Source organism: Passer domesticus, chromosome 3 (genome assembly GCF_036417665.1).
Source record: "Passer domesticus isolate bPasDom1 chromosome 3, bPasDom1.hap1, whole genome shotgun sequence".
Classification (NCBI taxonomy): Eukaryota; Metazoa; Chordata; class Aves; order Passeriformes; family Passeridae; genus Passer; species Passer domesticus.
In genome coordinates, this window is record NC_087476.1 from 97,882,037 (window position 1) to 97,903,229 (window position 21,193).

At 40.1% G+C, this 21,193-nt stretch overlaps 1 protein-coding gene across 2 annotated transcripts in view; it reads right to left on the bottom strand.

Annotated features, from left to right (window-relative positions):
• Positions 1–21,193, bottom strand: part of GLP1R (glucagon like peptide 1 receptor) — an 83,825-nt gene that overhangs the window by 22,913 nt on the left and 39,719 nt on the right. For both annotated transcript variants that reach the window (XM_064414555.1, XM_064414553.1), the window contains 4 exons: positions 10,310–10,419; positions 7,672–7,778; positions 4,137–4,290; positions 2,614–2,773 (listed from right to left, as the gene is read on the bottom strand). In XM_064414555.1, the coding sequence (XP_064270625.1) occupies positions 2,614–2,773; positions 4,137–4,290; positions 7,672–7,778; positions 10,310–10,419 (531 nt within the window). The remainder of the gene's footprint in view (positions 1–2,613; positions 2,774–4,136; positions 4,291–7,671; positions 7,779–10,309; positions 10,420–21,193) is intronic.

The window sequence follows — 21,193 nt, forward strand, 5'->3', positions numbered from 1 at the left end:
CAGGAGGGGATGTCACCACATCAATGGCACCTGGAGTGCATGGAGTTCCACCTGGGGATGGGTGAGGAGCTGGCGAGGAGCTTATGGGTGAGGTCCAAGGGAGGACAGGGACAAGTAACATTACAGGGGAGTCTGCTGTAGGCTGCCTGGCCAGGAAGCCCTTCTGTAGACAGACAGCAGCAGCCTCACAGTCACAAACCCTGGGGGACTTCAACCACTCCCATATCTGCTGGAGGGACAGCACAGCAGAGCATAAGCAATCCAGGAGTTTCCTGGATCATGCTGATAAATCCCTTCTCCAAGTGACAGAGGAGCCAATGAGGAGAGGTGCCATGCTGGACCTTGCTCTCACCTACAAGGAGGAGCTAGTGGGGAACGTGAAGCTCAAGGGCAGCCTTGGCTGCAGTGACCATGAAATGGTGGAATTCAAGGACCTTAGGGCAGTGAGGAGGGTGCACATCAAGCTGAGTACCCTGGGCTCCAGGAGAGCAGACTGCAGCATGTCTGAGAGCAATCACCATCTTCAGTTACAATTGTAAGAAATAACAACATGAAGTGACATGATTGTTTTTGAGCAATACAAACATGAAATTTTCATACATAAATATTAATCAAATGATGAGAAATGAAAAAGTTAAAAAGATATACTGTAGGAGGACAATTCATGAATGGAACAAAGGGTCAGAGTATCAAATTAGCTCTGGCAATCAAATAAATATTTATTTTTTCTTGTTCCAGCTTTATTTTTACAGTTGATTAACTATTTCAAAGAACAGCACAACAGTTCAAACAGCAACCTACTGTCTCTTTCTCTGAAGCCTCAGCATTACACTGAGGTTATCATGCAGCTCAAAAATCAAATTAAATAAAAATCTTCTAAGCGTTGCATACAGCAGAAAGTCACCCAGTGTGGGACTTGAGCACCCATAAAAGGGAATCAACAAAGAAGAAGCAGAAAGAACAGAAAAAAATTTGGTGTCTTTCCACTGGTTAGAGATGAAACTGTTATTTGGGAGCACTGAAATAGCAGATGCTTCTGCATTTGAAGGTGGGGAATCATTGGCAAGGTTTGCACATGCAGACACATATGGAAGAGCAAGAAACTGTACAGATAACGATTGAATGGCACAGATAGAGCTTTTCTAGAAAGCCTGGATGAAACCCATGTATATAGTGCCAAGTTCTTGCATTGCTGCTCATTTCCACAAACTCACAGAAATTCAGTATAAAACAGCAAAACCACCTTTGTAAAGAAAGAACAAAACCAAAATAACATCATCTCTTTCTGCCTTCAGCATTTGCAGGAGACAAACTCTAAATAGAAGTGATTCAAACCAAAAGCAGCCTAACCCTTTCTTTTAAGTCAACACAATCCCCTTAGGATTTGACTAGATATAATTTTGTTTTAATTTCTTTTCCATTTCCTTTCATGACCTCAGTCAGTGCTTCAGGATAGTTCCCTCTCCCCCTTTTTTTAAATTAAATTGAGGGTCTAATTAAAACATATAGTTCAAATGTTAAACAAAAAGGTGCTGCTTTTGCTGCATGCCTGACATGAAAGAATATGGAAGATGGAGAATTTCAAATAAAACTCTCCTGAAGGAAGCAGCTATTATTTGCATTTATTTATTCCTAATAATGACAGAAAACCTTTTCTCCTTATATATAAAGTTTTTGTAGAATTGGGTAATTCACAATAACATGCCATTTATATGCATTTTTCCAGTGAACTAATTTGCTAAAATATTCACAATTGAAATCCATAGAGAGGAGGAGAGCCAAAGCAATTGAAATGTTCAAACTAGCACCTGTGAAAGCACTTGTAGTATTTACTTGGATTTACTTTCATCTTTTCAAAAGTGGTGTGATTCCACCAAAAGGGGAGGGGTAGGAAAGAGGGAGGGAGAGAATGCAATAAAAGTACATGCAAGATAGCTCTAAAAATAGGATTAATCCCAAACTGTAATGTATTTTCAGGTAAACTATGCAGTGAAAGAATCAAAGCTTTACCCTTTCTACAGAAGGTGACCCTTACTCAACCAGCTGATTTCAAGGCATCACAACCCTTGACTCCAAGCACACACATGCCCATGGCACATGCACCCCTGACCCTTTTTTCCCCAGACAATCCCTATCCGACCTGCTCTGCCCACTTAGCCAACCTGACACCACCTTGTCCCTTTGCATCACCCCCACCCATGCTGTCACCATTTCTCTACTGTTGTCCTCGCCCAGATGCAAAGCATCTTTGCTGTTTTATACTACAAGTAGTTCACATGTCTTTAAATGCAATGGGAAACTTTCAGGAGATGAAGCAGGACAGTCCAGAAAATCCACATCCAGCTGGAACCACCCACACATAATCTGTCCTGGGAAGCTAATGTCCTGAAGGAAAAGCAGTGTGCCACTGGTTTGGTGAGTTTCTGCCATGTCCCACAACCTCTGTGCCATGACCACACCCCTCCAGCCCAAACAAGGTAAGGGATTGGGAACAAAAAGGGAATGAAGAGTGCAGGACTTGAACTGGGCAGCATTTAGGAGGGACACACAAGTTCTCCTGTTACACCCTCTGCCAGTGCAGCCACAGGAGGACAAATGGAAAAATCAACTCACCCCAGCCAATGCAGAGATAGAGGCGGAAAATCCTCTGCTCAGAGAAGACGGAAAGTACCAGCAGTGTGTACAGGTACATGCCTTCCACCAGCAGCCAGTAGTAGTTTGCAGCCACACAATACTGCATCATCACAAAGACCAAACGGCAGCTGAGTGATTCCTGGGACGGAAAAAAGCACAGCCCAAAGTAACCCAACAGGGACTGAGAATAAAAGGACACTAACTCAAAAGACTGGTTCTCTTTACTACTCTTGCTCCTCAAAAAGAGAGCTTGCTAAAGTGATCACATATTTTATTGCATAATAGACAGAAGCCAGTAATAGGGACTATGCACAGCAGACAGATGCTTGCAACAACATTACTCCTTAAAACAAATGGTACTTGTTTTGTATTTTCCCCTCAATAAGCAATGGATTTTAGTTTGAAAAGCATGAATAAAGATGAAAAGAACAAGTGAAAGGTACTATATCAACCACAGTCAGTGAATCTTTCCTGAATACTCCATTTTGCAGTTGAGAATTTCTCTATTAACAAGAAAAGAGTGGATGCTGTAAGGTTGACTATTTGCCAAAGCAAAGGATATTTTCATAGAATAGCAATGTTGTTCAGTGCACCCCATTTAAGTGTAAATTCTCTCACAGCTGGTAAAATACAGAGATGATCAGTAGGGCTTTAGATAAGTATGAAACCCCATTATCTAATTAATATATCCATCAGACCTGATGAAACCACTATTGAGTAAACTGTGTGTACAGTCATGCTTTTTGGAAACAGGAAATGACTGACAATCCAATATGAACATTTCCAAACCATTTAAGATGCGATGTTATTTTCTGGTAACTGATAAATTGCAGATGAGAAAAAAAATCAACCATCACACGAGATTCACTAAGTTGTTTTAGCACTTCTGCCTTAGGCAGTGTCAGAAAAGGATGGGCACTAAGGATGCATCAGGAGAGTTTCCCCTTACCACTCCAACTCTGTACTGCAGCACCAAATGCCATACCAATGTTTTAGAATCTCAAGAGCTACACAGATAATAAAGCTATTTTTCTTTGAGGTTTCAAGTACATTTTGCATTCCAAATCCAAATGGGGAAGGGCACACTTTCATCATTATTTACAAAAGTGTTGTGTATCCTCTTATCAGTTAGAAGTATTTAATTAGCCTATTCCTCCAAAGCTTTTCTAAATGCTTTCAAATTTGCATGTCAATCAGACGCTTCCTTTTTTACCAGATGGACAGTTCTATCACAAAAAATGCTGGCTTAGAATAAATGCCCTCTCGTCACTGCTAGAAAGAAATAAAACTGCAGCATAGAAAGAAGATGTGGGCATTGGTGTATGCATATATATGTATGCAAAAAGATCAGCTTCTTGTTCCTCTGTCACGTGGGAGCAAACCCCCACAGGCAGAGAAACATGTAATGCCACCAACTAAAGAATTAAATTACCTGCTGTCATGCAGACACACCACAGTGATGACTCCAATATCCTAGGAATGACCACAGTGTCTGCCCTTACCTGGAAGGCTATAAGTCCTTCCCACTGGTACTCTTGTGTGGCTGTGCTGTACATCCACTTCACCACCGAGTCTTTAATGAAAACAGATATAGCCCGGAGGATAAAAGAGGTGAAGAGGTTCAGGTGAATGTAATTCCTCGTGCAATGCAGATGTCTGTAAAAAGAAAAATATAGTCATGATCCACTACCTACATAAAAGATGCAACATCAGACACAGGACGGAGAAAAGGAACAATGAGCCCTGTAAGAAATCAGGAGGCACCAGAGCAAACCCTGTAACCTTGAGAATGGCTGTAGGGATTTCAAACTGTCTTTGGGAAGAAAATACTATCAAGGGAAACACGTTCAAAACTTCAGCCCTTAGTGTTTGGGGAAAGGAAGAAGATAGGTGTGTTAAGAAAAAAAAAATATTTCAAAAGCTTAAAAAATGTAAAAATAAAGTAATTTTCAGAAGCCTTATCTGAAAGGACTGAAAAAGTCAAGTTCCACATCATGCTGAAGCTAATTGCTTTGAATTGACCCCAATGTCACTGCACAAGTTTACCTTGGCAAAGCTCAGGACTGGTGTGCAGAGCAGCTTCTGGCTGTGCTCAAGCCCACAATGAAAAAACATCCACCTGCAAATCACCCTTTGACAACAAGAGAAAAATCTATATTCAAATTGCCTTCTGGGAGAACTGTAAATACTTTCTGTAGAAGTAAAAGGAACAGATTTTTCACCTCTGCATTCAGAATTGAAAACAAAAAAACAAAGGAAAAATCCTCTTGAATTTCAGCAGCCTGCTGCAAAGACAATAAAATTGCTACTTGTCAAAAAAAAAGGCATGTTAAGGGATAGCAAAAGAAACTGCAGTCATATAAATGGCATCCAATTGCAGAGCCCTGCCAATATTTTAGCAGCCTTATTCACATTTTTCTCCCAGCTCTGCAAGGATACACACTTCACCAAAGAGGACGTTATATTAGGTATGATTTTTAAGATGGTAAAAGATGTAACATATGGTAATCAGCAATTATTCCAGCAAAACTTTCCATGAACTTATACTTCGTATGTCTGGTTTTTACAGCTCTATAATTTTTGGTACAAAAACTTACTTGGTCTGCAAGTTAGAGGTTTGTGCTGAAGAACAACTTGTTTATCATAGGTCAGGTAGAATTTTTGTATCACTTTTAAGTCACAGTTTATTTCAAAACTTACCTATTATTAATATTTATGTTCCTTAAACACAAAATTAATTTGTTGCTACCCTTCAGAACTGCTACACATTTCAATCTGATTGAAAAAGTTATGTAAATTAGGCAATTGAAGCAAATAGGTTGCAAGTAGTTACTGAGTATTTTTGCTACAGGCAATGCAAGTTATTCAAATTGTTTCAGTCATGAAGTTATGGGCCTAATTCAGCTTCCACCACTGAAATTGCAGACCTTCCTTCCATTTTTTCTGGAGCATCCAAAATAGGACTCTAGAGAGGTAGTGTTTCCTCTGCTGTATCACTTTTAAAGACAAATATAAAGGTCATTCTGTAGTCTAAGAACTCTAAGAGGCCCATCAGTATTTGCATGTCATTAAATTAGGTTTTGATCCCCATTTGTTGAGGCTGAGCAGCTCTGGGGAAACAAGCAGAGATTCCAGTCAGAATCCAGAAACTGCAATTCACATAGGGTAGTTCTCATATTTCATGAGATCCAGAACCAAGTTGTCTCCTGGTAAACAACTGAGACAGGAGAACACAAAATGGATTGATTGCATAGTTTTAACAAGACTCTAGGTATCTCTGATGTCCCTAGAACCTCACTTTCAAAATGAGAAGCACACACTAGTGTATAGTTCTCCAGTCGCTGCTTCAGAGTCGAAGAAAAAAATGCTAAAGCATCACCCCACCAAAGTCAGGACACCAAAATTCCCTCTCTCCTACCAGACCTTGGTGATAAACTTGCTCTTTGTTCCCTGCCAGAAAACATCCTTTCTTCCTTCCTTCAAAAAGCACATGGTTGTGCTCTGTGACCTTTACATTTGGGCTGCTAAGATTACTCAAGAAGTGTCATTGATAGGTGAAATGAGGAGAAAACAGTTATCCTGGGAGACATTTGGAGACTTCAAGACCATCTGGTGCTTCCTCAGAAAGGTCCCAAAGTTGCACAGGTACAACACATACAAATCATAATTATCACATGGCATTCACAGAGGGTGAGCAAGTCTGAATTTCTGCAGTCATTTTAGAACTTCTTGATATTGTCCACCTATGCTTCTCCACTGGAAGGACAAGGGATAATATAGTGCTAAAAAAGTATGGTAAAATGTGAGAAGGATTGCATCACTTTAGTTTTGGAAATCAGGAGTTAAAATACATGACTGACCTTTTAAAATACATAAGGGAAGAAAGGAAAGGGACTGCCTTGCTAGAAGTGTAGTGCAGGCACCAGAGGAAATGACCAATAACTGGCAATGGTAATTCTTCAGTCAGGGAAGGACGTTTCTCAAGGATCAGAGGATCACTGAAGGTTCCTGACTTGACTTCAAATAAGAGTACCAGGACATGGAACACTATACTTTTTTAGGAGGCAGTCTCATCAGGACATAAGAGGGATGGAACCTGGCTGTAGGGATCAGCTTCATGGCAGAGGGACTTCCTCCCCACAACAGAACAGGATCTCATCTTTGTGTCTTCTAAGTATCAGTCTCCTGTGCTCAGCACCCCCAAACTGAAGGAAAGTCTGGCTGGAATCAAAACATCTGCATTTACAGAGGCGGGAAAAAAAACGACCCCTGTTAGAATCCAAACTTGTGTTTTGATTTGGTGGGGGGTTTTGTCTTTTATTTATTTTTTAACCAAACACACATAGTGTATCTTTGGCATGGGCAACCAAGAGTGTCTAAACTTTTATTAAGCTCTGTTGTATTTGTAGGTGCAAACCTGAATGAACTCAGTAAGTCACTATGGCCAGCTGTCAGCAACTTATTGCACAAACTTTTCAAGTTTCAAATTAGACTCTCTTCCATACTGTGAAAGAAATAAGAATTTCTGAAAGTTCTCCAAAATTATTCGTTTTGTCAAAAATCCATTTCTGCACATCTTGCATGTGAAGGCTGGGATATAGGACAGACTGAAATTTATGCTCTGGGTAACTCCAAGCAAAGCAAGTTGAAAATTTTTCTCCTGAATGTCCTTGCCCATCTCATACTCGTGCCTCATCTGCAAGGTGAGACCATGAAGGAATGCTTGCATCTCTCTCTTTTACCACCTCTTCCAATGGAAATTTCATTTAAATAAAAATTTGCCTAACAGAATTATTCCAATTGATAAAAAGTACCTCTTCTACATGTTCATATGGATAACTGCAAAAATTTGGCAATTTCACTTGCATTTTGAGAAGGAATTATTTTAGGAAGGAACACAGCAGTGAGAAAAGATAGAGAAATAATGAAGTGATGGAAGGAGGGAAAAAAAATCAAATGTTTCTGTCAAAGTCTGATACTGTCATATAGAAAAACATAAAACCTTTAGTCCACTCTCTTCAAAGCTTCACCAGTTACCTGAATCCAAGAAGAATGGCAGTTGCTATTACAAGGGCAGAGAAGGAAAGAGCATATCCAATGGTGTATATGATGGACAAATTCAGGAGCTGTTCTTCTGGTGCATCCTGAGAGCATATAAAGAAGAAAAGAAAAACAAAAAAGTGGAGGGGGAAAAGAGAGAGCTCATGGCCTTCAATTCTTTTCTCCCAGCTACTTTCTAGCTTTCTTAATGATAACCAAAAATCATTCCCCTACTTTCAAGTTTAAATGCACATGTCAAATCAGTCTTTCACTTTCCATATGATCTAAAGAAATAAAAATTTAATCTTAATTCCTCAGCTGCTCCCAGGTATTTGCTGAAATAGTTGGGTTTTGCAGCCTGGCTAGAAAAATAGATAATGTGCTATTATTTCATAATAAAGTCGGAGAGACATGAATTACCACACAAGCAAGTCTTAAAACTGATAGCAGGAAGCAGAGACACAACTCAGACCTGCAGTAAAAATGGAAGATCTAACCTTTTCAAACTTGAGCACTTCAAGCAAGTATCCTTACTGTGAAACTGAGGGGATCCTCATCTACGCTTCAAAGTGCAACAAGCCACATCCTATTTGATGACTTGGAGGCAAAGCATGCCTTGCATTCACACAGCTAAACCCTTTTCTGCCTCTGATTAATCTGTGTTCTGCCTCAATTATGCAACCTCCCGGTGATAAACCACAGCCCAACAGCACCTCATGACCTGGGTGTTACCACAGAGTTTGAGAGGGAGCAACCTGCTGCAGACCAGAGCAGTGGGGGCTCTCTTCAGAGTCAATGAAAACATGATTATTGAGACCCTTGCTTGGAAATTCTGGCCAAAATCCTTATAGAGAAGAGAATTACTTGAAAAGGTACAGGCAGCTCTGCATTTTAACACAGTCTTATTGCTCAACCTCCGAGGCACATTCATATTCACTGTCCTAGTTCATCTCTAAGCACTTATCTTCGTCTAAATAGACTCAGGAATTTTATTTCCCTTCTTCAAGCTGCTAACTCTGCAATTGACTCCTAAGACCTGTGCTGTACAAAGGAATGCATTCCTTGTACTTCATAAATTAGGTAGTTATTCAGATGCATTTTGCACAGCTAGGAGGATTTAAGGCTGTACCTAAGATTTGCTAGCTTAATGCTTTAAAGGGAATGCATGAAAGCTGCCTTATGAAAAGGAAAATCTCTTCAGTATCAAAGCTTAAGCAAACAACTGAAACCTAACAATGTAAAACACGTACACAGATGAAAATGACATCACACATCTAAATTTATAAAGATTCACTAACACTTTGGAATTTGTTTTAGTTACATTTGTAATATAACACATGACAAACTCATAGAAACAACTTCTTGTTCCCACACGCCAGATGCATAAACCACAGTTACTATGGGGCTCTATATACATTAGCTGGAAAACCAAGCACGGCTGTTCACATTTCAGGGAGTGACACCACCTACAAAGGGTTTCAGAAAATCCAGATCAGTTCATGACAAACTGGTGGCAGGTGCCAAACGAACAAGTGTTACCATTAGGTATCTCACTCACTGGCATGTCCCAACACAGCTCTGGAAGAAATCATAATGGCCAACAAGGAAAAGTCAAACAACCAGGCTTATACATAGCATTAAAACAGTGTGTTCTGCTGGTATAGCACAGAACACAAAAGGGACAAGGAGTAACGCTGCAAGTCAAACGAAAAGGTTAAAATTCACATATTTGGAGAATGGAAACTCTCTCTTTTCCCATCTCCTCCTAGTCTGTAGTCATTTATTCCTTTTGAAGAATGAGGCACTGAGCAATGGAAGCCATAGAGGGCATAGATCCTGCAGCTCTTGGGACTTTCATAAAGTTGAACTGTTTTGACTAGGTAATTCACTGGCTGCCAGTACTCCGGGATGGAGAGAGTGCACTCAATTTCTGTGAGGAAAAGCATCGCCCTGGGAGGTTCACAGTAGTAGTGGTATCACGTGTCATGGGAACGCACACAGCGCACTGGCTGACGCCAATGGCTGTCAAAAATCCTCTGAAAATCCCTGTGCTCTCCTTCATTTAGTGCCAGGCATCTCAGCTCCCTGCAGAGTAAAAAGCACGAGGGCAAGAAAATAACACTGACAAGCCTAATTCCATCGCCCGCAGAAAATGAAGGTATAAAGACAAAAAACCTTAAACAAAAAAAAGGCAGGTATTGCCCCATGCCCAAAGGTGAAAAAGCAAATATCCTTCAATTCAGTTCATCTTAATCACCTTAATAGCTGCTAACAAGACAGACAGAACAAATGGTCACTATTGCAATGACGTGACAATGGAAAAAAGGCAAAGGAATAACAGTAGGTCACTCCTGCAGTTGAGCTCTTTGCTCAACTTGCACCACAGCTGGGATGACCTGAGTCACTCCTCTTGGCTCTCACGCACATTTAAAAGTGCTCTCATCTACCCTTCATGTTCTCTTTGTTGAAAGGGAGAGACCTGATGTCCCTCAGCATTAGGCTCACTGAGGTGAGTCAATCAAGATTACTCTGACAGGAGAAAAACACGTGGGCATCAACAACTATTTTTTTCCTCTCTTCTGCTTTGTCCTAAACAACAGCAGCAAGAGACGTGGAAAATGGTAAAAACTCTTACCTGGTCAGAGGGCTCACACTCAGACAGGTTCCTCCAGGGCAGGGTTGAATTCTCCTTCAGCAGCCAGGTCCCCTCTGAGGTGCAGAAGCGGTACACCTGCCCATGCAGCACTGCCAGGAGCAAAGTGAGCCACAGGGTCAGTGGGAAGAGAGCTAACTCAGCCGAGGGGCAAGGCTCACAGAGCATCTCCGTGCAACCCTCCTTCCTCAGCCACCGCTCTCCTGGCTGGAGGGGGAAGCTGCAGCATGGAAGGGGAAGTGCTGCACACGCTCCCTGCCTGCCCCCGACACTCAGCTGCTTGTCCTCAGGGCCCCGGAGCAGCTGCCAAGGCATCAGATGGCACCAGGACATGTTCCAGGACAGTTGCTGACCATTCCACAATAACAAGAGACTGAAATAATTGCTGCCATCTTTGTGTGGATTTTGCAACATGCATAAATTCCAGCTTGCTAAAATATCAGATTTTGAAACATACAAATTCTAGGAGTGTTAAGCTTCAGCTACAGATTCTACATGGAAAAGAAGGTTCACAAAGATTAAATGTGCTTTTTCTTTTCTGAAAGCATGCAGAACCAGAGAAACCTCAGAACAGGTATGCTAACACAAGCTTCCCAAAGTGTAAATGCTTATACAAACATCTGGGCTATAAAATGTAGCCATAAATCTTTTCCTAAACTACCTATGTACTCTTTCTATTCCCTCCGTCTATATTTCTTTGAATAACAAAATTAGCAATAAATTAAACACCTTTCTCAAGCAGTAAGCTGCTTGATCTTGTAAAAGCAAGTACATAAAAATGGCTCCCAATAAAATTATGTCAGATGGAAGCACCAAAAGAAAAAGTGTAAAGGGAAAGCAGCACTCAGTCATAGTGTACAAAAATAAATTCCCCTTCTAGTGTCTGGAGTACTGGGGAAATCTAACAGCTTAGACAGTTGTACACACAAGCAACTGGAAGCGTTCTTGTATGTGCTGCTTTGCAAATAAAGTTTCTCACTTATCACATTTTTGACCCAGTAAACAGACCTATTTTGTATAACAAAGCTACCCCTCAAAAAGCAATGCTGGGTCAATCCCTCAGCCAGGGTTAGCCTCTACCCAGAAAATGTTTGGAAAAATGCACTTAAAATATTCTGGGGTATAAGAAGATGAGTTGGGAGGATTCAGTTCTACATTTGATGTAATAATTCCAATTACAGCTTTTGCTCAAACGCAGCCTTGCCTGCTGCAACCTCATTCTTTTGTCAGCTCCCTCATACTGCAAACTAGAATCATTAGAATTTGGCATTTCTGTGCAATGGGAAAATTTTAAAACTTATTTGAAATTCTAACAACCCAGTAGGTTATTTGCATGATAGCTGACAACTGGTAATCTGTTTGATAATTGTCAGCAGCAGACAACTAGCAGGTACCATATGTAATAAATGTTTTAAAAATATAGACATTAATATTCTAATAAGCCATTTTGAATGAATATTCTAAATGGTAGCTGATAATGGTTGTGGTAGGCACAGTCTATTTGGTTTTGTAATTGCTATACTGAATATACCAGTAAGAGGTAATATAAAGATGATATAAAAATTAAGCTATGCTTGTGGAGGTTTTTTCTTACTATTAAGGGTAACTGTTCTTGTGAAAACAGAAGGAGAGATTAGGTACAGCATCTGAAACACACACATTCACAGCCACTAACTGCACCTGCTCCCATTATCTACTGCCAGTGAAAACTTCTTTAGGTCAGTGTATTGCTATGATGTTGCGCCAGGGTAATAAAAATGCTTCTTTAGGAGCATCAGGAATAATAGAGTAGGGAATAGGTCCTCTCAGGAAGGATAGGGGAGATGTAGCTGCAAAGGACAGGCAGAGGGCTGTGAGGTACTCAATGGCTTTTTTGCTTCAGCCTGGAGAAGAAAAGGCTCCAGGGAAACCCTAAAGCAGCCTTCCAGCTCCTGAAGGGGACTATAAGAAAGCTCAAGAGTAAATTTAGACTAGATATTAAAAAGAAATTCTTTACTGTAAAGGTGGTGAGTCACTGCAACAGGTTATGTTGAGAGGCTGAGGATGCCACATCCCTGGAAGAGTTCAAGACCAGGCTGGATGGGACTTTGAGCAGCCAGGCCTAGTGGAAGATATCCCAGTCCAAGGCATGGTGGTTGGAACTAGATGATCTTTCAGGTCCCTCCCAACCCAACCATTCTAATACATTCTATGAATATATTAAGGGTCTCACACATCATTCCCCCTCTCACCCACCCCCTTACAATTAGTGGTTACCAACTTGAAGTAAGCCATTCAAAACACCTGTGCAAAAGCAGCTCTAGGAATCAGTAAATATTGTATATTTGGAGCCAATGAATGTGAAATCCAGGAAGTCCAGAGGGTCCCAGGACTAGGAAATTGTCTGACTACCATTAGATGAGCTATAAGCAAGAATTACAAGACAAAGTTATTATGAGGAATAATCCCAGAAAACAAGGAATGTTACTATATTCCTGGGGAAATAAAACCAAACCCCAAATTTTTTAATTAATTCTCTAAAGGAGAATTAATTAAAAAACAAGCAAGCAAAAAAACCCCAAACATTATTTCACATTTTCTAAAACTCTTTGTGAATTCCTCCGCTCTGTCAGTATTTCTTAGTGGCAAGATCTAATTGGAATGATTGCTTAGCTTCAATATATTTATTTTCTCTCCCAGTCATCATGACACACTTTAATTTTCTTTTTATTGATAACACTTTTTAAATAATGAAGAAGAAAACCTAGTGTATCCTGAAGCCTGGCATATATTAGAGAATTGAAAGTTTTACTGTAAATGAAACATGGATTTTGCTATCAGACAAAGGCAAGGCAATTCATTTAGATATGAAGAAAAAAATAATGTAATGCTATTACACTGGATAGAAACATTCCTGCAACATCTTAGGGGTCACAAATACTCAAAGTGAATGGCGCTTACAGACTTCTAGGTAGTCACATGCCAGCTGTGTCAGGTTTTCATAGATTCTCAGTTTGCCAAAACAGGGGTGACCAGTGCAGGACTCAGAGGCAACTGAAGATCACCTGGGCTATCTGCACCCAGGAAAAGCCTTAAAATGTAAAAGAATAAATCAAACAAATCCAAATAGATGAGACTGCACATCACAACGTGAGAGCCTAAATACCTGGTTTATGGAATAATTTATTAACCAAAATGCTTATGAGATAGAAAAATGTTACAAAAAAAGAAAGTTTAAATGTTTGCTTTAATGTTTTAAAGAGTGCTTATAATGTTATAAAAAGTTCCACTTTGAGGCACCATTGAGATGCTAGTTGATACATGGGACAATGCTCATGAAAGAGCTGAGAGAGTGCAGAATGCAGGACATGAAAATAACACAGGGCTGATGCACTGCAGGCACCCAGTCACTCTCAAACATGAAAACAAGTCTCACTGTTGTGGAAATGGAATGCTTTCAGTAATGTGTCAGACTCTTCATTACCCACACAGCATCACTCTGTGGAGCTGAGAAGGGCTCAGAAATCAATAAACACCACACACATGAGACCCTTCATGCCCTGCAGCTTGGCCCATCCCACAGCAGCACCATGCAGGGTCTCCCAGGCAAACCCAGCCCAGGGGTGTGACCACCCTCGAGTGCTGTGTGATCTGTCAGAGAAGCTGCCCAGAGGAGACTGCCCAGAACCCACTTCATACAGCATGCCCATGGAAAGGTGTGCCTCTGAAACACAACCCTCCCTAACTGCATCAGCCCACAGTCATTCCTACTTTCTCCATTTCCCAGAAGCAGAAGGCAAACAGCCTCCATCCACTCTCCTGTGGGCAACAGGCTCAGTGACAGGCAGGCACCTGCTACTGCCCAAACACAAAAAAGGCTGTTAATGACCAGCAGCTCAGAAGAGATTCACCTGAAGTGAACGCTCTTCCCCAGTCTTGTCTCAGTGACATGAGGGACAACGTAAAACACCAGCAACTCTGCTCTTGTGTTTCTCCAAAATAACTGATAAAACCCTGGAGATTTTAGATCTTCTCATATACAAAATTCCCATCTTTGTTGCAGGTCCAACAAAATTCAAGGAATCCACTAGCTTTTAATTAGGAATGTTTTGACTCAAGAATTGCAAGTGTCTTACCATTCTTTCTGCTCAGAGGAAGCACATGACTTGCAATAAAGCTACCTAAAAATGTCTTAAAACACTTTTTTCACAGGCGCTTTTTATTACTCTCTTTGCACAGGTGGTCATATGCCCTAAGATGGCAGAGATCTTCAACCAAAAACAAATAAAGGGATAGTATATGTACACGTTCTGTCTTTGCTGAGGGCCTGGTCCAAAGCTCAGCTGCAGTTCATTTCCTGCAGCTTTCATGTGATGCCATTGCTGAAAAGAAAATCAGTTATTAATAGACACTGAGACAAACTAACAGTGACATGCTAGGAGGTGGCCTGTATGCCATGACAGAAAGAAGGCACCCACACAGCTTCCCCCACAGCTGCTGAGCAATTTCAGCTCCTTGTTTGCAGGTGGTTTACTCAGGGGCAATTCACATTTGTCCATGCCTGAATTTTGCAGTGACTCAGGCTCTCTTACCTTTAATGCAGTCAAAACACCAAGCATACAAAGACCAGCAGCAGCTCTAGCAGACCAGAATGACAAACAATATTTTTTTTAAAGGTTCAAGGTGGTTCTTGCCACCTTGCTATCCTGCAATAAACACCTTTTTCCAGTCCTGTTTTCTCTTAACACACTGTCAATGTTTCAAATCATTCCACTATATTCTAGAATTGGCTATCATTCTCTGCAAACAAACAAATACACACCCAGTGCATAGGGAATCTAATTTTATATACTTTTTAAGTGCAAAAAATTGCAAAACCTTTGGAACAGCAGCTTAATGGCATGAGTCTATTTGAACAGTGTCAATCACACCTCTTTAGAATAACATGTTAAAACATGGACTGATGCCCAAAACTCAGTCTCTGTGAGCTGATAAAAGGTACAGAGCTAGCATTGAAGCTAATAACACCTATCTACTGCACCTGTAAATCAACTCAAATCCCAGCAGTAGCTGAACACGTTTACACATGGAGAGCATGGGCAAAAAGCTCACAAACTTTTTCTTATTAGCTCACTTTTACTAGAAATAAAACCAAATTGAGTATCTTCTCTATTTGAAACAGCCAACTTCATCTGCATTTTACAACATCAGGGTGTCAAGATCAGTGTGACATTACTCACCTAACTGTCCCTGAGGATAAACTGGAACATTATTCATTGTAAAAATAAATTACAGCATGTCCCAGCCAATCAATTCTATTCAGGCAGAGAGATGAGAGAATGAGAAGAACAAGAGGCTGCAGTTTTGTCTGTCTGCTCTGTGTCACATATTATAGACTTGTCCTCTGTTATCCATTCTCTACTTCCAGCAGGGAAATTGTTTCGGAAAAGGTAACAATTTTCTCCATAAAGCAGGGTCTCTGCAGTATGAGAGCATCACTACAGTCTTCAAGACAGACTGGCTTGTTCCTGAAATGAGCAAACTTCCCTTTGATAGGGACAACAACTTACCAGAATTTAGGAGGTTGCACTTAAATTCTCTGTTCAGCTATCACTTGCTGTGAATTGGGCAATGCTCTCCTGAAAGGAATCACTCTTGGCTGTAAACACTGCTGCTAAGTGTCACTCAGTCCCAACCCTCGTGCTGCTTTCTGCAAAAACATCCTAAACCCAGGACTCATGGCTAGGAGTACGCGGCTAAAAACATGACATAAGGGAACAGCCTGATCCTGAAGCCTCCAGGGAGCTGGAAGAGCCCCAGCCTGCACCAGTGTCCAAGAATCACATTTATCAAAGTGCTCCTTTGTGCCGGGCTTACCGCCACATCATCTGAAATTATATTGCCTCAACGGGCAGTTTAACTACAGGTACTTTATTTAGTCTTCTTTCCCACCATTCCTCTTCCCTCATAATGGATTAGTCATCTCAACTTTGTAATAACAAAAAGAAAAAAAAACCAAGCCTGTGCTTGTGCACCATGGGGTGGACTGTTAGGTGGGTGCAAGCTCATGTCTGTCTCTTGGTAGGAGCATGAATGCATTTACTTTTCTTTTTCCTCTTGTTACTCTTCTTCCTTGCAGTGTTATGGCTTTTTTTTTTTTTTTAATTGGAAAAGGCTGGAGGGATTCTTGGATCTTTCAAGCTAGGAACTAGTGATGAGGAACACTCATAATAGGGATGTTTGAGTCCGTTTCCCCATCTCTCACCCAAACCATATGCACTACTGAAAATTATTCTCTTCCTGCAGCATGAACTTGAAGTGACCACCTGACATGACCTTATGCAGACCTGACAGATACCTTTACAGGGTGCAAGGGAAGATCCAGCCAAGCACAGGCCACACTGCAGCCTGCACAGACACCCCTGCATGTCCTGGAAATTCTCAGCATCAGAATCCTCTGCTGTGCTATCAAAAGCACAAAGTCACAGACAAGTGCAGATGGAGGTGATGTTTGGCATCACACAAGGAACACTGCCTGCATATAAATTCTTATCTAAAAGCATTTCTTTTGAAATTATATTAACACAATGACACTAAAGATTCAAGAATTAGCAAGTGTTAAGCTAAAACTACTTAGATGAGTTCTAGTTCCACCAGGTAACAGTGTTTCTACATACACAGTCATACATTTTTTCCCAACAGAATCCATGGTTTTATTCAGGAAGAACAGAGGGAGACTGAGTAATTTCACATTAAATTTTCTTACTACTGTGAGATGCAAGCCATATTTAAGCAGAATGAATCAAATCTATAACAAATACTGCATTTTCTTATTTGTGTGGTGCATCCAAAGACCACCAACAATTCAGCTCCCCAATGAACAGAAAGGCTATTAGATCATATGCATAAAGAGACGATCAAAAAATAAAGACCATATCTTGGTAACATAATAAAGTCACATTTATACAAAAAAGAAAATTATGCAGCCACAAAATTTGTTCTGCATGGGCATATTCAATTCTCTTAGTGCAGAGATCATGCTCGCCAGCTCTGCAATATCTGGCCTCATTCAACAAAACTTTCTCAGTTAATGAGGCAGTGATCCTGCAGAGAAGAGCCCCCTTTACTACATCTCACATGCAAATCCATTCTTCATACTGAAGGCATAAGATCTGTGAAAAAAAAACCAATCACAGAACACAGCTTCATAATTAAAAACTACTTGCATAATGGTGACTAATAAAGGTTATGGAAGCAAAGAAGACCATATCAAATCACAAAGTATTCCTTAAGTCACAAACGTATACATCACAGGGTTAGTATCTCAAAAATTAGCTTTCTGGAAAAGAATATTGTTTTTAACAGAGCATTACCCTAAAAGGTTCTATACCCTCCAAGCATTTAATTTGAAGAACTTGTATTAAGAAAAGGCTGCCATTAACTATGCTAGACAACACTGACAACAACATAACTTTTTGAAATAAACTTTAAATAAAATCATAAAAGTGCACACATGCATGTGGGCATCAGGTTTAATAAAGAATGTTTATGACCTATAAAAGATATGTGAAGTAATGCTATAAAAGAAGGCAGCTTATGAAAAACAAGTATTTATGATAATGGCACAGCTTTGTCAACATTTGGTAAGATACCAAAAAGTATCATTAGAAGTTTTGTTCAGAATAAATAAAAGTGGATTGGAATACATTTGTTACAACAACAAACGTGACTGGAAGTTTAATGCAAAACAAACTTGTAAAAATGCTGTTAAGAGGTTTTGTGTTTTTAAGTTATTGGATCAGTTAATGTAATTAATATAAGCCATCCTATTAGAGGACATTTGAATGACAAAAGAAAAGTGAATCTGCAATTAAAAGTTCTCTTAAAAGGCTGCAAACCACACAACCAAAGTTGTCTCCAGGGCAGAGAAAGGGATATATTTTACTACACCCATATTCCAAGTCCTTAGAAAAATAAGCAAAAAACCCCTCAAAACAAGCTAAAAAGAAAAGAAAAACCCAGACAAATCATTAGCGTAATACTTGCTGAACAAAAAAAAAAACCCCAAACTTTGAGAAAAGACAACAGGTAACTAGTATGTTAAATATGCACAGCCAGGAGCGAGAGGGATGTACACAAGCAAATAAGCACTGGTTGGTTGATGCAGCTTCTGTGCAAAACAAAAAGCTCCAGAGTATGGAGGCTAAAACAAATGCCAGATGCCACAAGCAAACTGCCAGTCCTTGGCAACATGGAAATTAGTGGTATTTGGTTATCCACAAAAACAATGGTATAAAGAACCACTGATTAAATAATCCTAAAGTTATCATCTCTCACAAGACAGGTAAAAAGATAATCCAAAAAATCCTAAATAGGAAGCTTTCAGAAAATAGATCATAAAATTTATCTCAAACTACCAAACTTCATTTAGGGCTAGATATATATAGTTATATAACTATAACTTCCACAAAAATTAGCCACTATAATCACAAAATAAAGAATGTAGATACTTCAAAGCAGAACAAATAAAATAAAGCATCTCATCCATTTTAAAGACCGAAAAGACACCATTCTTCTCTCCCCAATTGCGTTTCTCTCCTTGGTTCTCCTCTTCAGGTTCATTCTTTCAACCCTTTCTGCTGCTGCAATATTTAGTTCTATGCTGCTGCTCTACCTTCACACTCCTGCCCCCCTTCCCTGTCCCCCCACACTATTCTACTTCTCTCTCAGCAGGAAAACTTGTCATTTTCCAAAGCCACCATCTCCTACTCTGCTCCTATACTGTCATTTTCCACAGCCACCATAATTAAAACTGCAACCTAACTCCAGCCTCTCACACCTCCTTTCTCTCCAGTCTATTCCTCATCATACTCCAAGCTCCTCCTGCTCCAGCCAAGCAGTGAAGAGGGGCAAAATCAACAATGGACACCTGCTCTCAGATCTGGACCTACTGCAGCCAACAAGGCCACAAGAGGCCCTGCTCAGCCCATGCACCAAAAGCACGTCTGACCTTAACAGTCACACATTTCAAGAGAAAGGAACACTACTCCACACTGACATGGCCTCTGGAGACTGTAGGTGCAAACAATCACACATAAGGAATTCATCCCCACAAGCAGCAAGAGACATATCACCAGTATCACAGGAGCCACACTTCTCTTTCTCATCCACATACTGAAATACAGAGTAAGATTTTGACAAAATGTTCTTGGAAAACATCAGCTCTAAAATAGTGTTCTAATTTGTTGAATCTCATCACACCAAGTGCTACAAATCTGTAAGATACTAAATACAAGCTTGTTGCCAGGATTTTTAGTGAAAAAGCCTCTGCTAGGATTTTTCCTGTCCTGAGGAGCTGAGGGCCCCAGGAAAGAAATGTAAACAATAACTGTCTGCTGCTGTGGAGTGCCACAGGTGAATCTTCCATTGGTCCATGTGGATTGTTTTCAATCAGTGACCAATCACAGCCACCTGTGCCAAGGCTGTGAGCAGTCACAGGATTTTTGTTATTCATTCCTATTCTATTCTTGTCTTTGTAGCCTTCTGATCTTCTTCTCTCTGTTTTTTTTAGTATAGTTATAATGTAGTATTTTAGTATAATATATATCATAATAAATCAGCCTTCTGATCAACATGGAGTCAAGCCTCGTGTCCTCGCACCAAGAGTCCAAGTCAAAGCAACACAAGCTCTTACAAATAATGGGAAAAAAGAAAGGATCAAAAAATTTTATTATGAAAACCACTATCTTTTCTGTCAATAGTGTCTGGAGGCCACTAAAGCTGCAGGTATGTCTGGATTTACCTTTCCTTTACAAAGTCAATCTTTACAACAATCTCAATGATTCCTACCCTCCAACCCAAAGCTGGGCCCTATCCCTGATCTAAAAATCAGGATCTCTTACACTCTTATATGGGCAATTTTCCCCAAGTTCTCAATTCCAATTTCATTTCCGTTCAATTTTCATTGCTTGAGAGGTATTTGGATGGACACAAAATCCCTTTGACTTAAACTTTTCTTTTCCTGCCAAGCACCAATCCCTTCCCTTGAATATTCACTGCCAATGATACCTCACATTTGAAAAAACCTTAGGCCCACTGTCATTCATCAGTCACACCAACACAATATTTTCCACATTTTACCCATGCTTTCGTTCTGTTTAAAGGAATTGTTGGTGCCCTGTCTCATTAAGCTCCAGCACCATTACCAGGCAGTTTTTGCGTGCGTAAGTAAGTTTTTTGCCTTCAGAGGAAATATGCCATTGAGCACTTGATCCTTTTCTTGCCTAATTCATTTCTGCTCATTCCAATTGTCAAAAAGTAAATTAGAACCCAGAAGTCATATGAGTCTGACCAGGCATCAACCAGCATTGTTTTTGTCATCAAACAAGTCATGTACCCAAGTTCTCTCATAAACATTGGCCAGAAAAGCTTTATTCTTATACAAAGAAAAATTAAAGTGATGTATGGGATTCCTAACAGTTAACATGTGGAACATGTTTGAGGAGGATTAGACACTTTCAAAATTCATAGCAGGGACCTGGGTCTCTCAGGGAAAATGTAGTCTATGACAGAAAACTCTCAAGGGGAAAGTCACCAATAAAACATGCAAGTAGAAAAGAATAATACTGCAAAACAAATAAAGCTGTGTGCATGATTAAGAAGTGTAATCCTTGTAAAGATTAGTGTAATTTCAAGTTAAAGTTGCATATGCAAAATGGCATGAAAGGGAGCATGTTCTGTAATTAGACTTGTATTCAGACACCTTTTAACTCAGTCCACATTTTTATGCAGGACTATTCTGGCAAATGAAAACATTATTAAAAATTCAACCACAAAGCTATTAACTTAGGGGCAAAGACAGCTGCCTTTACATAAAGCATTTACCTA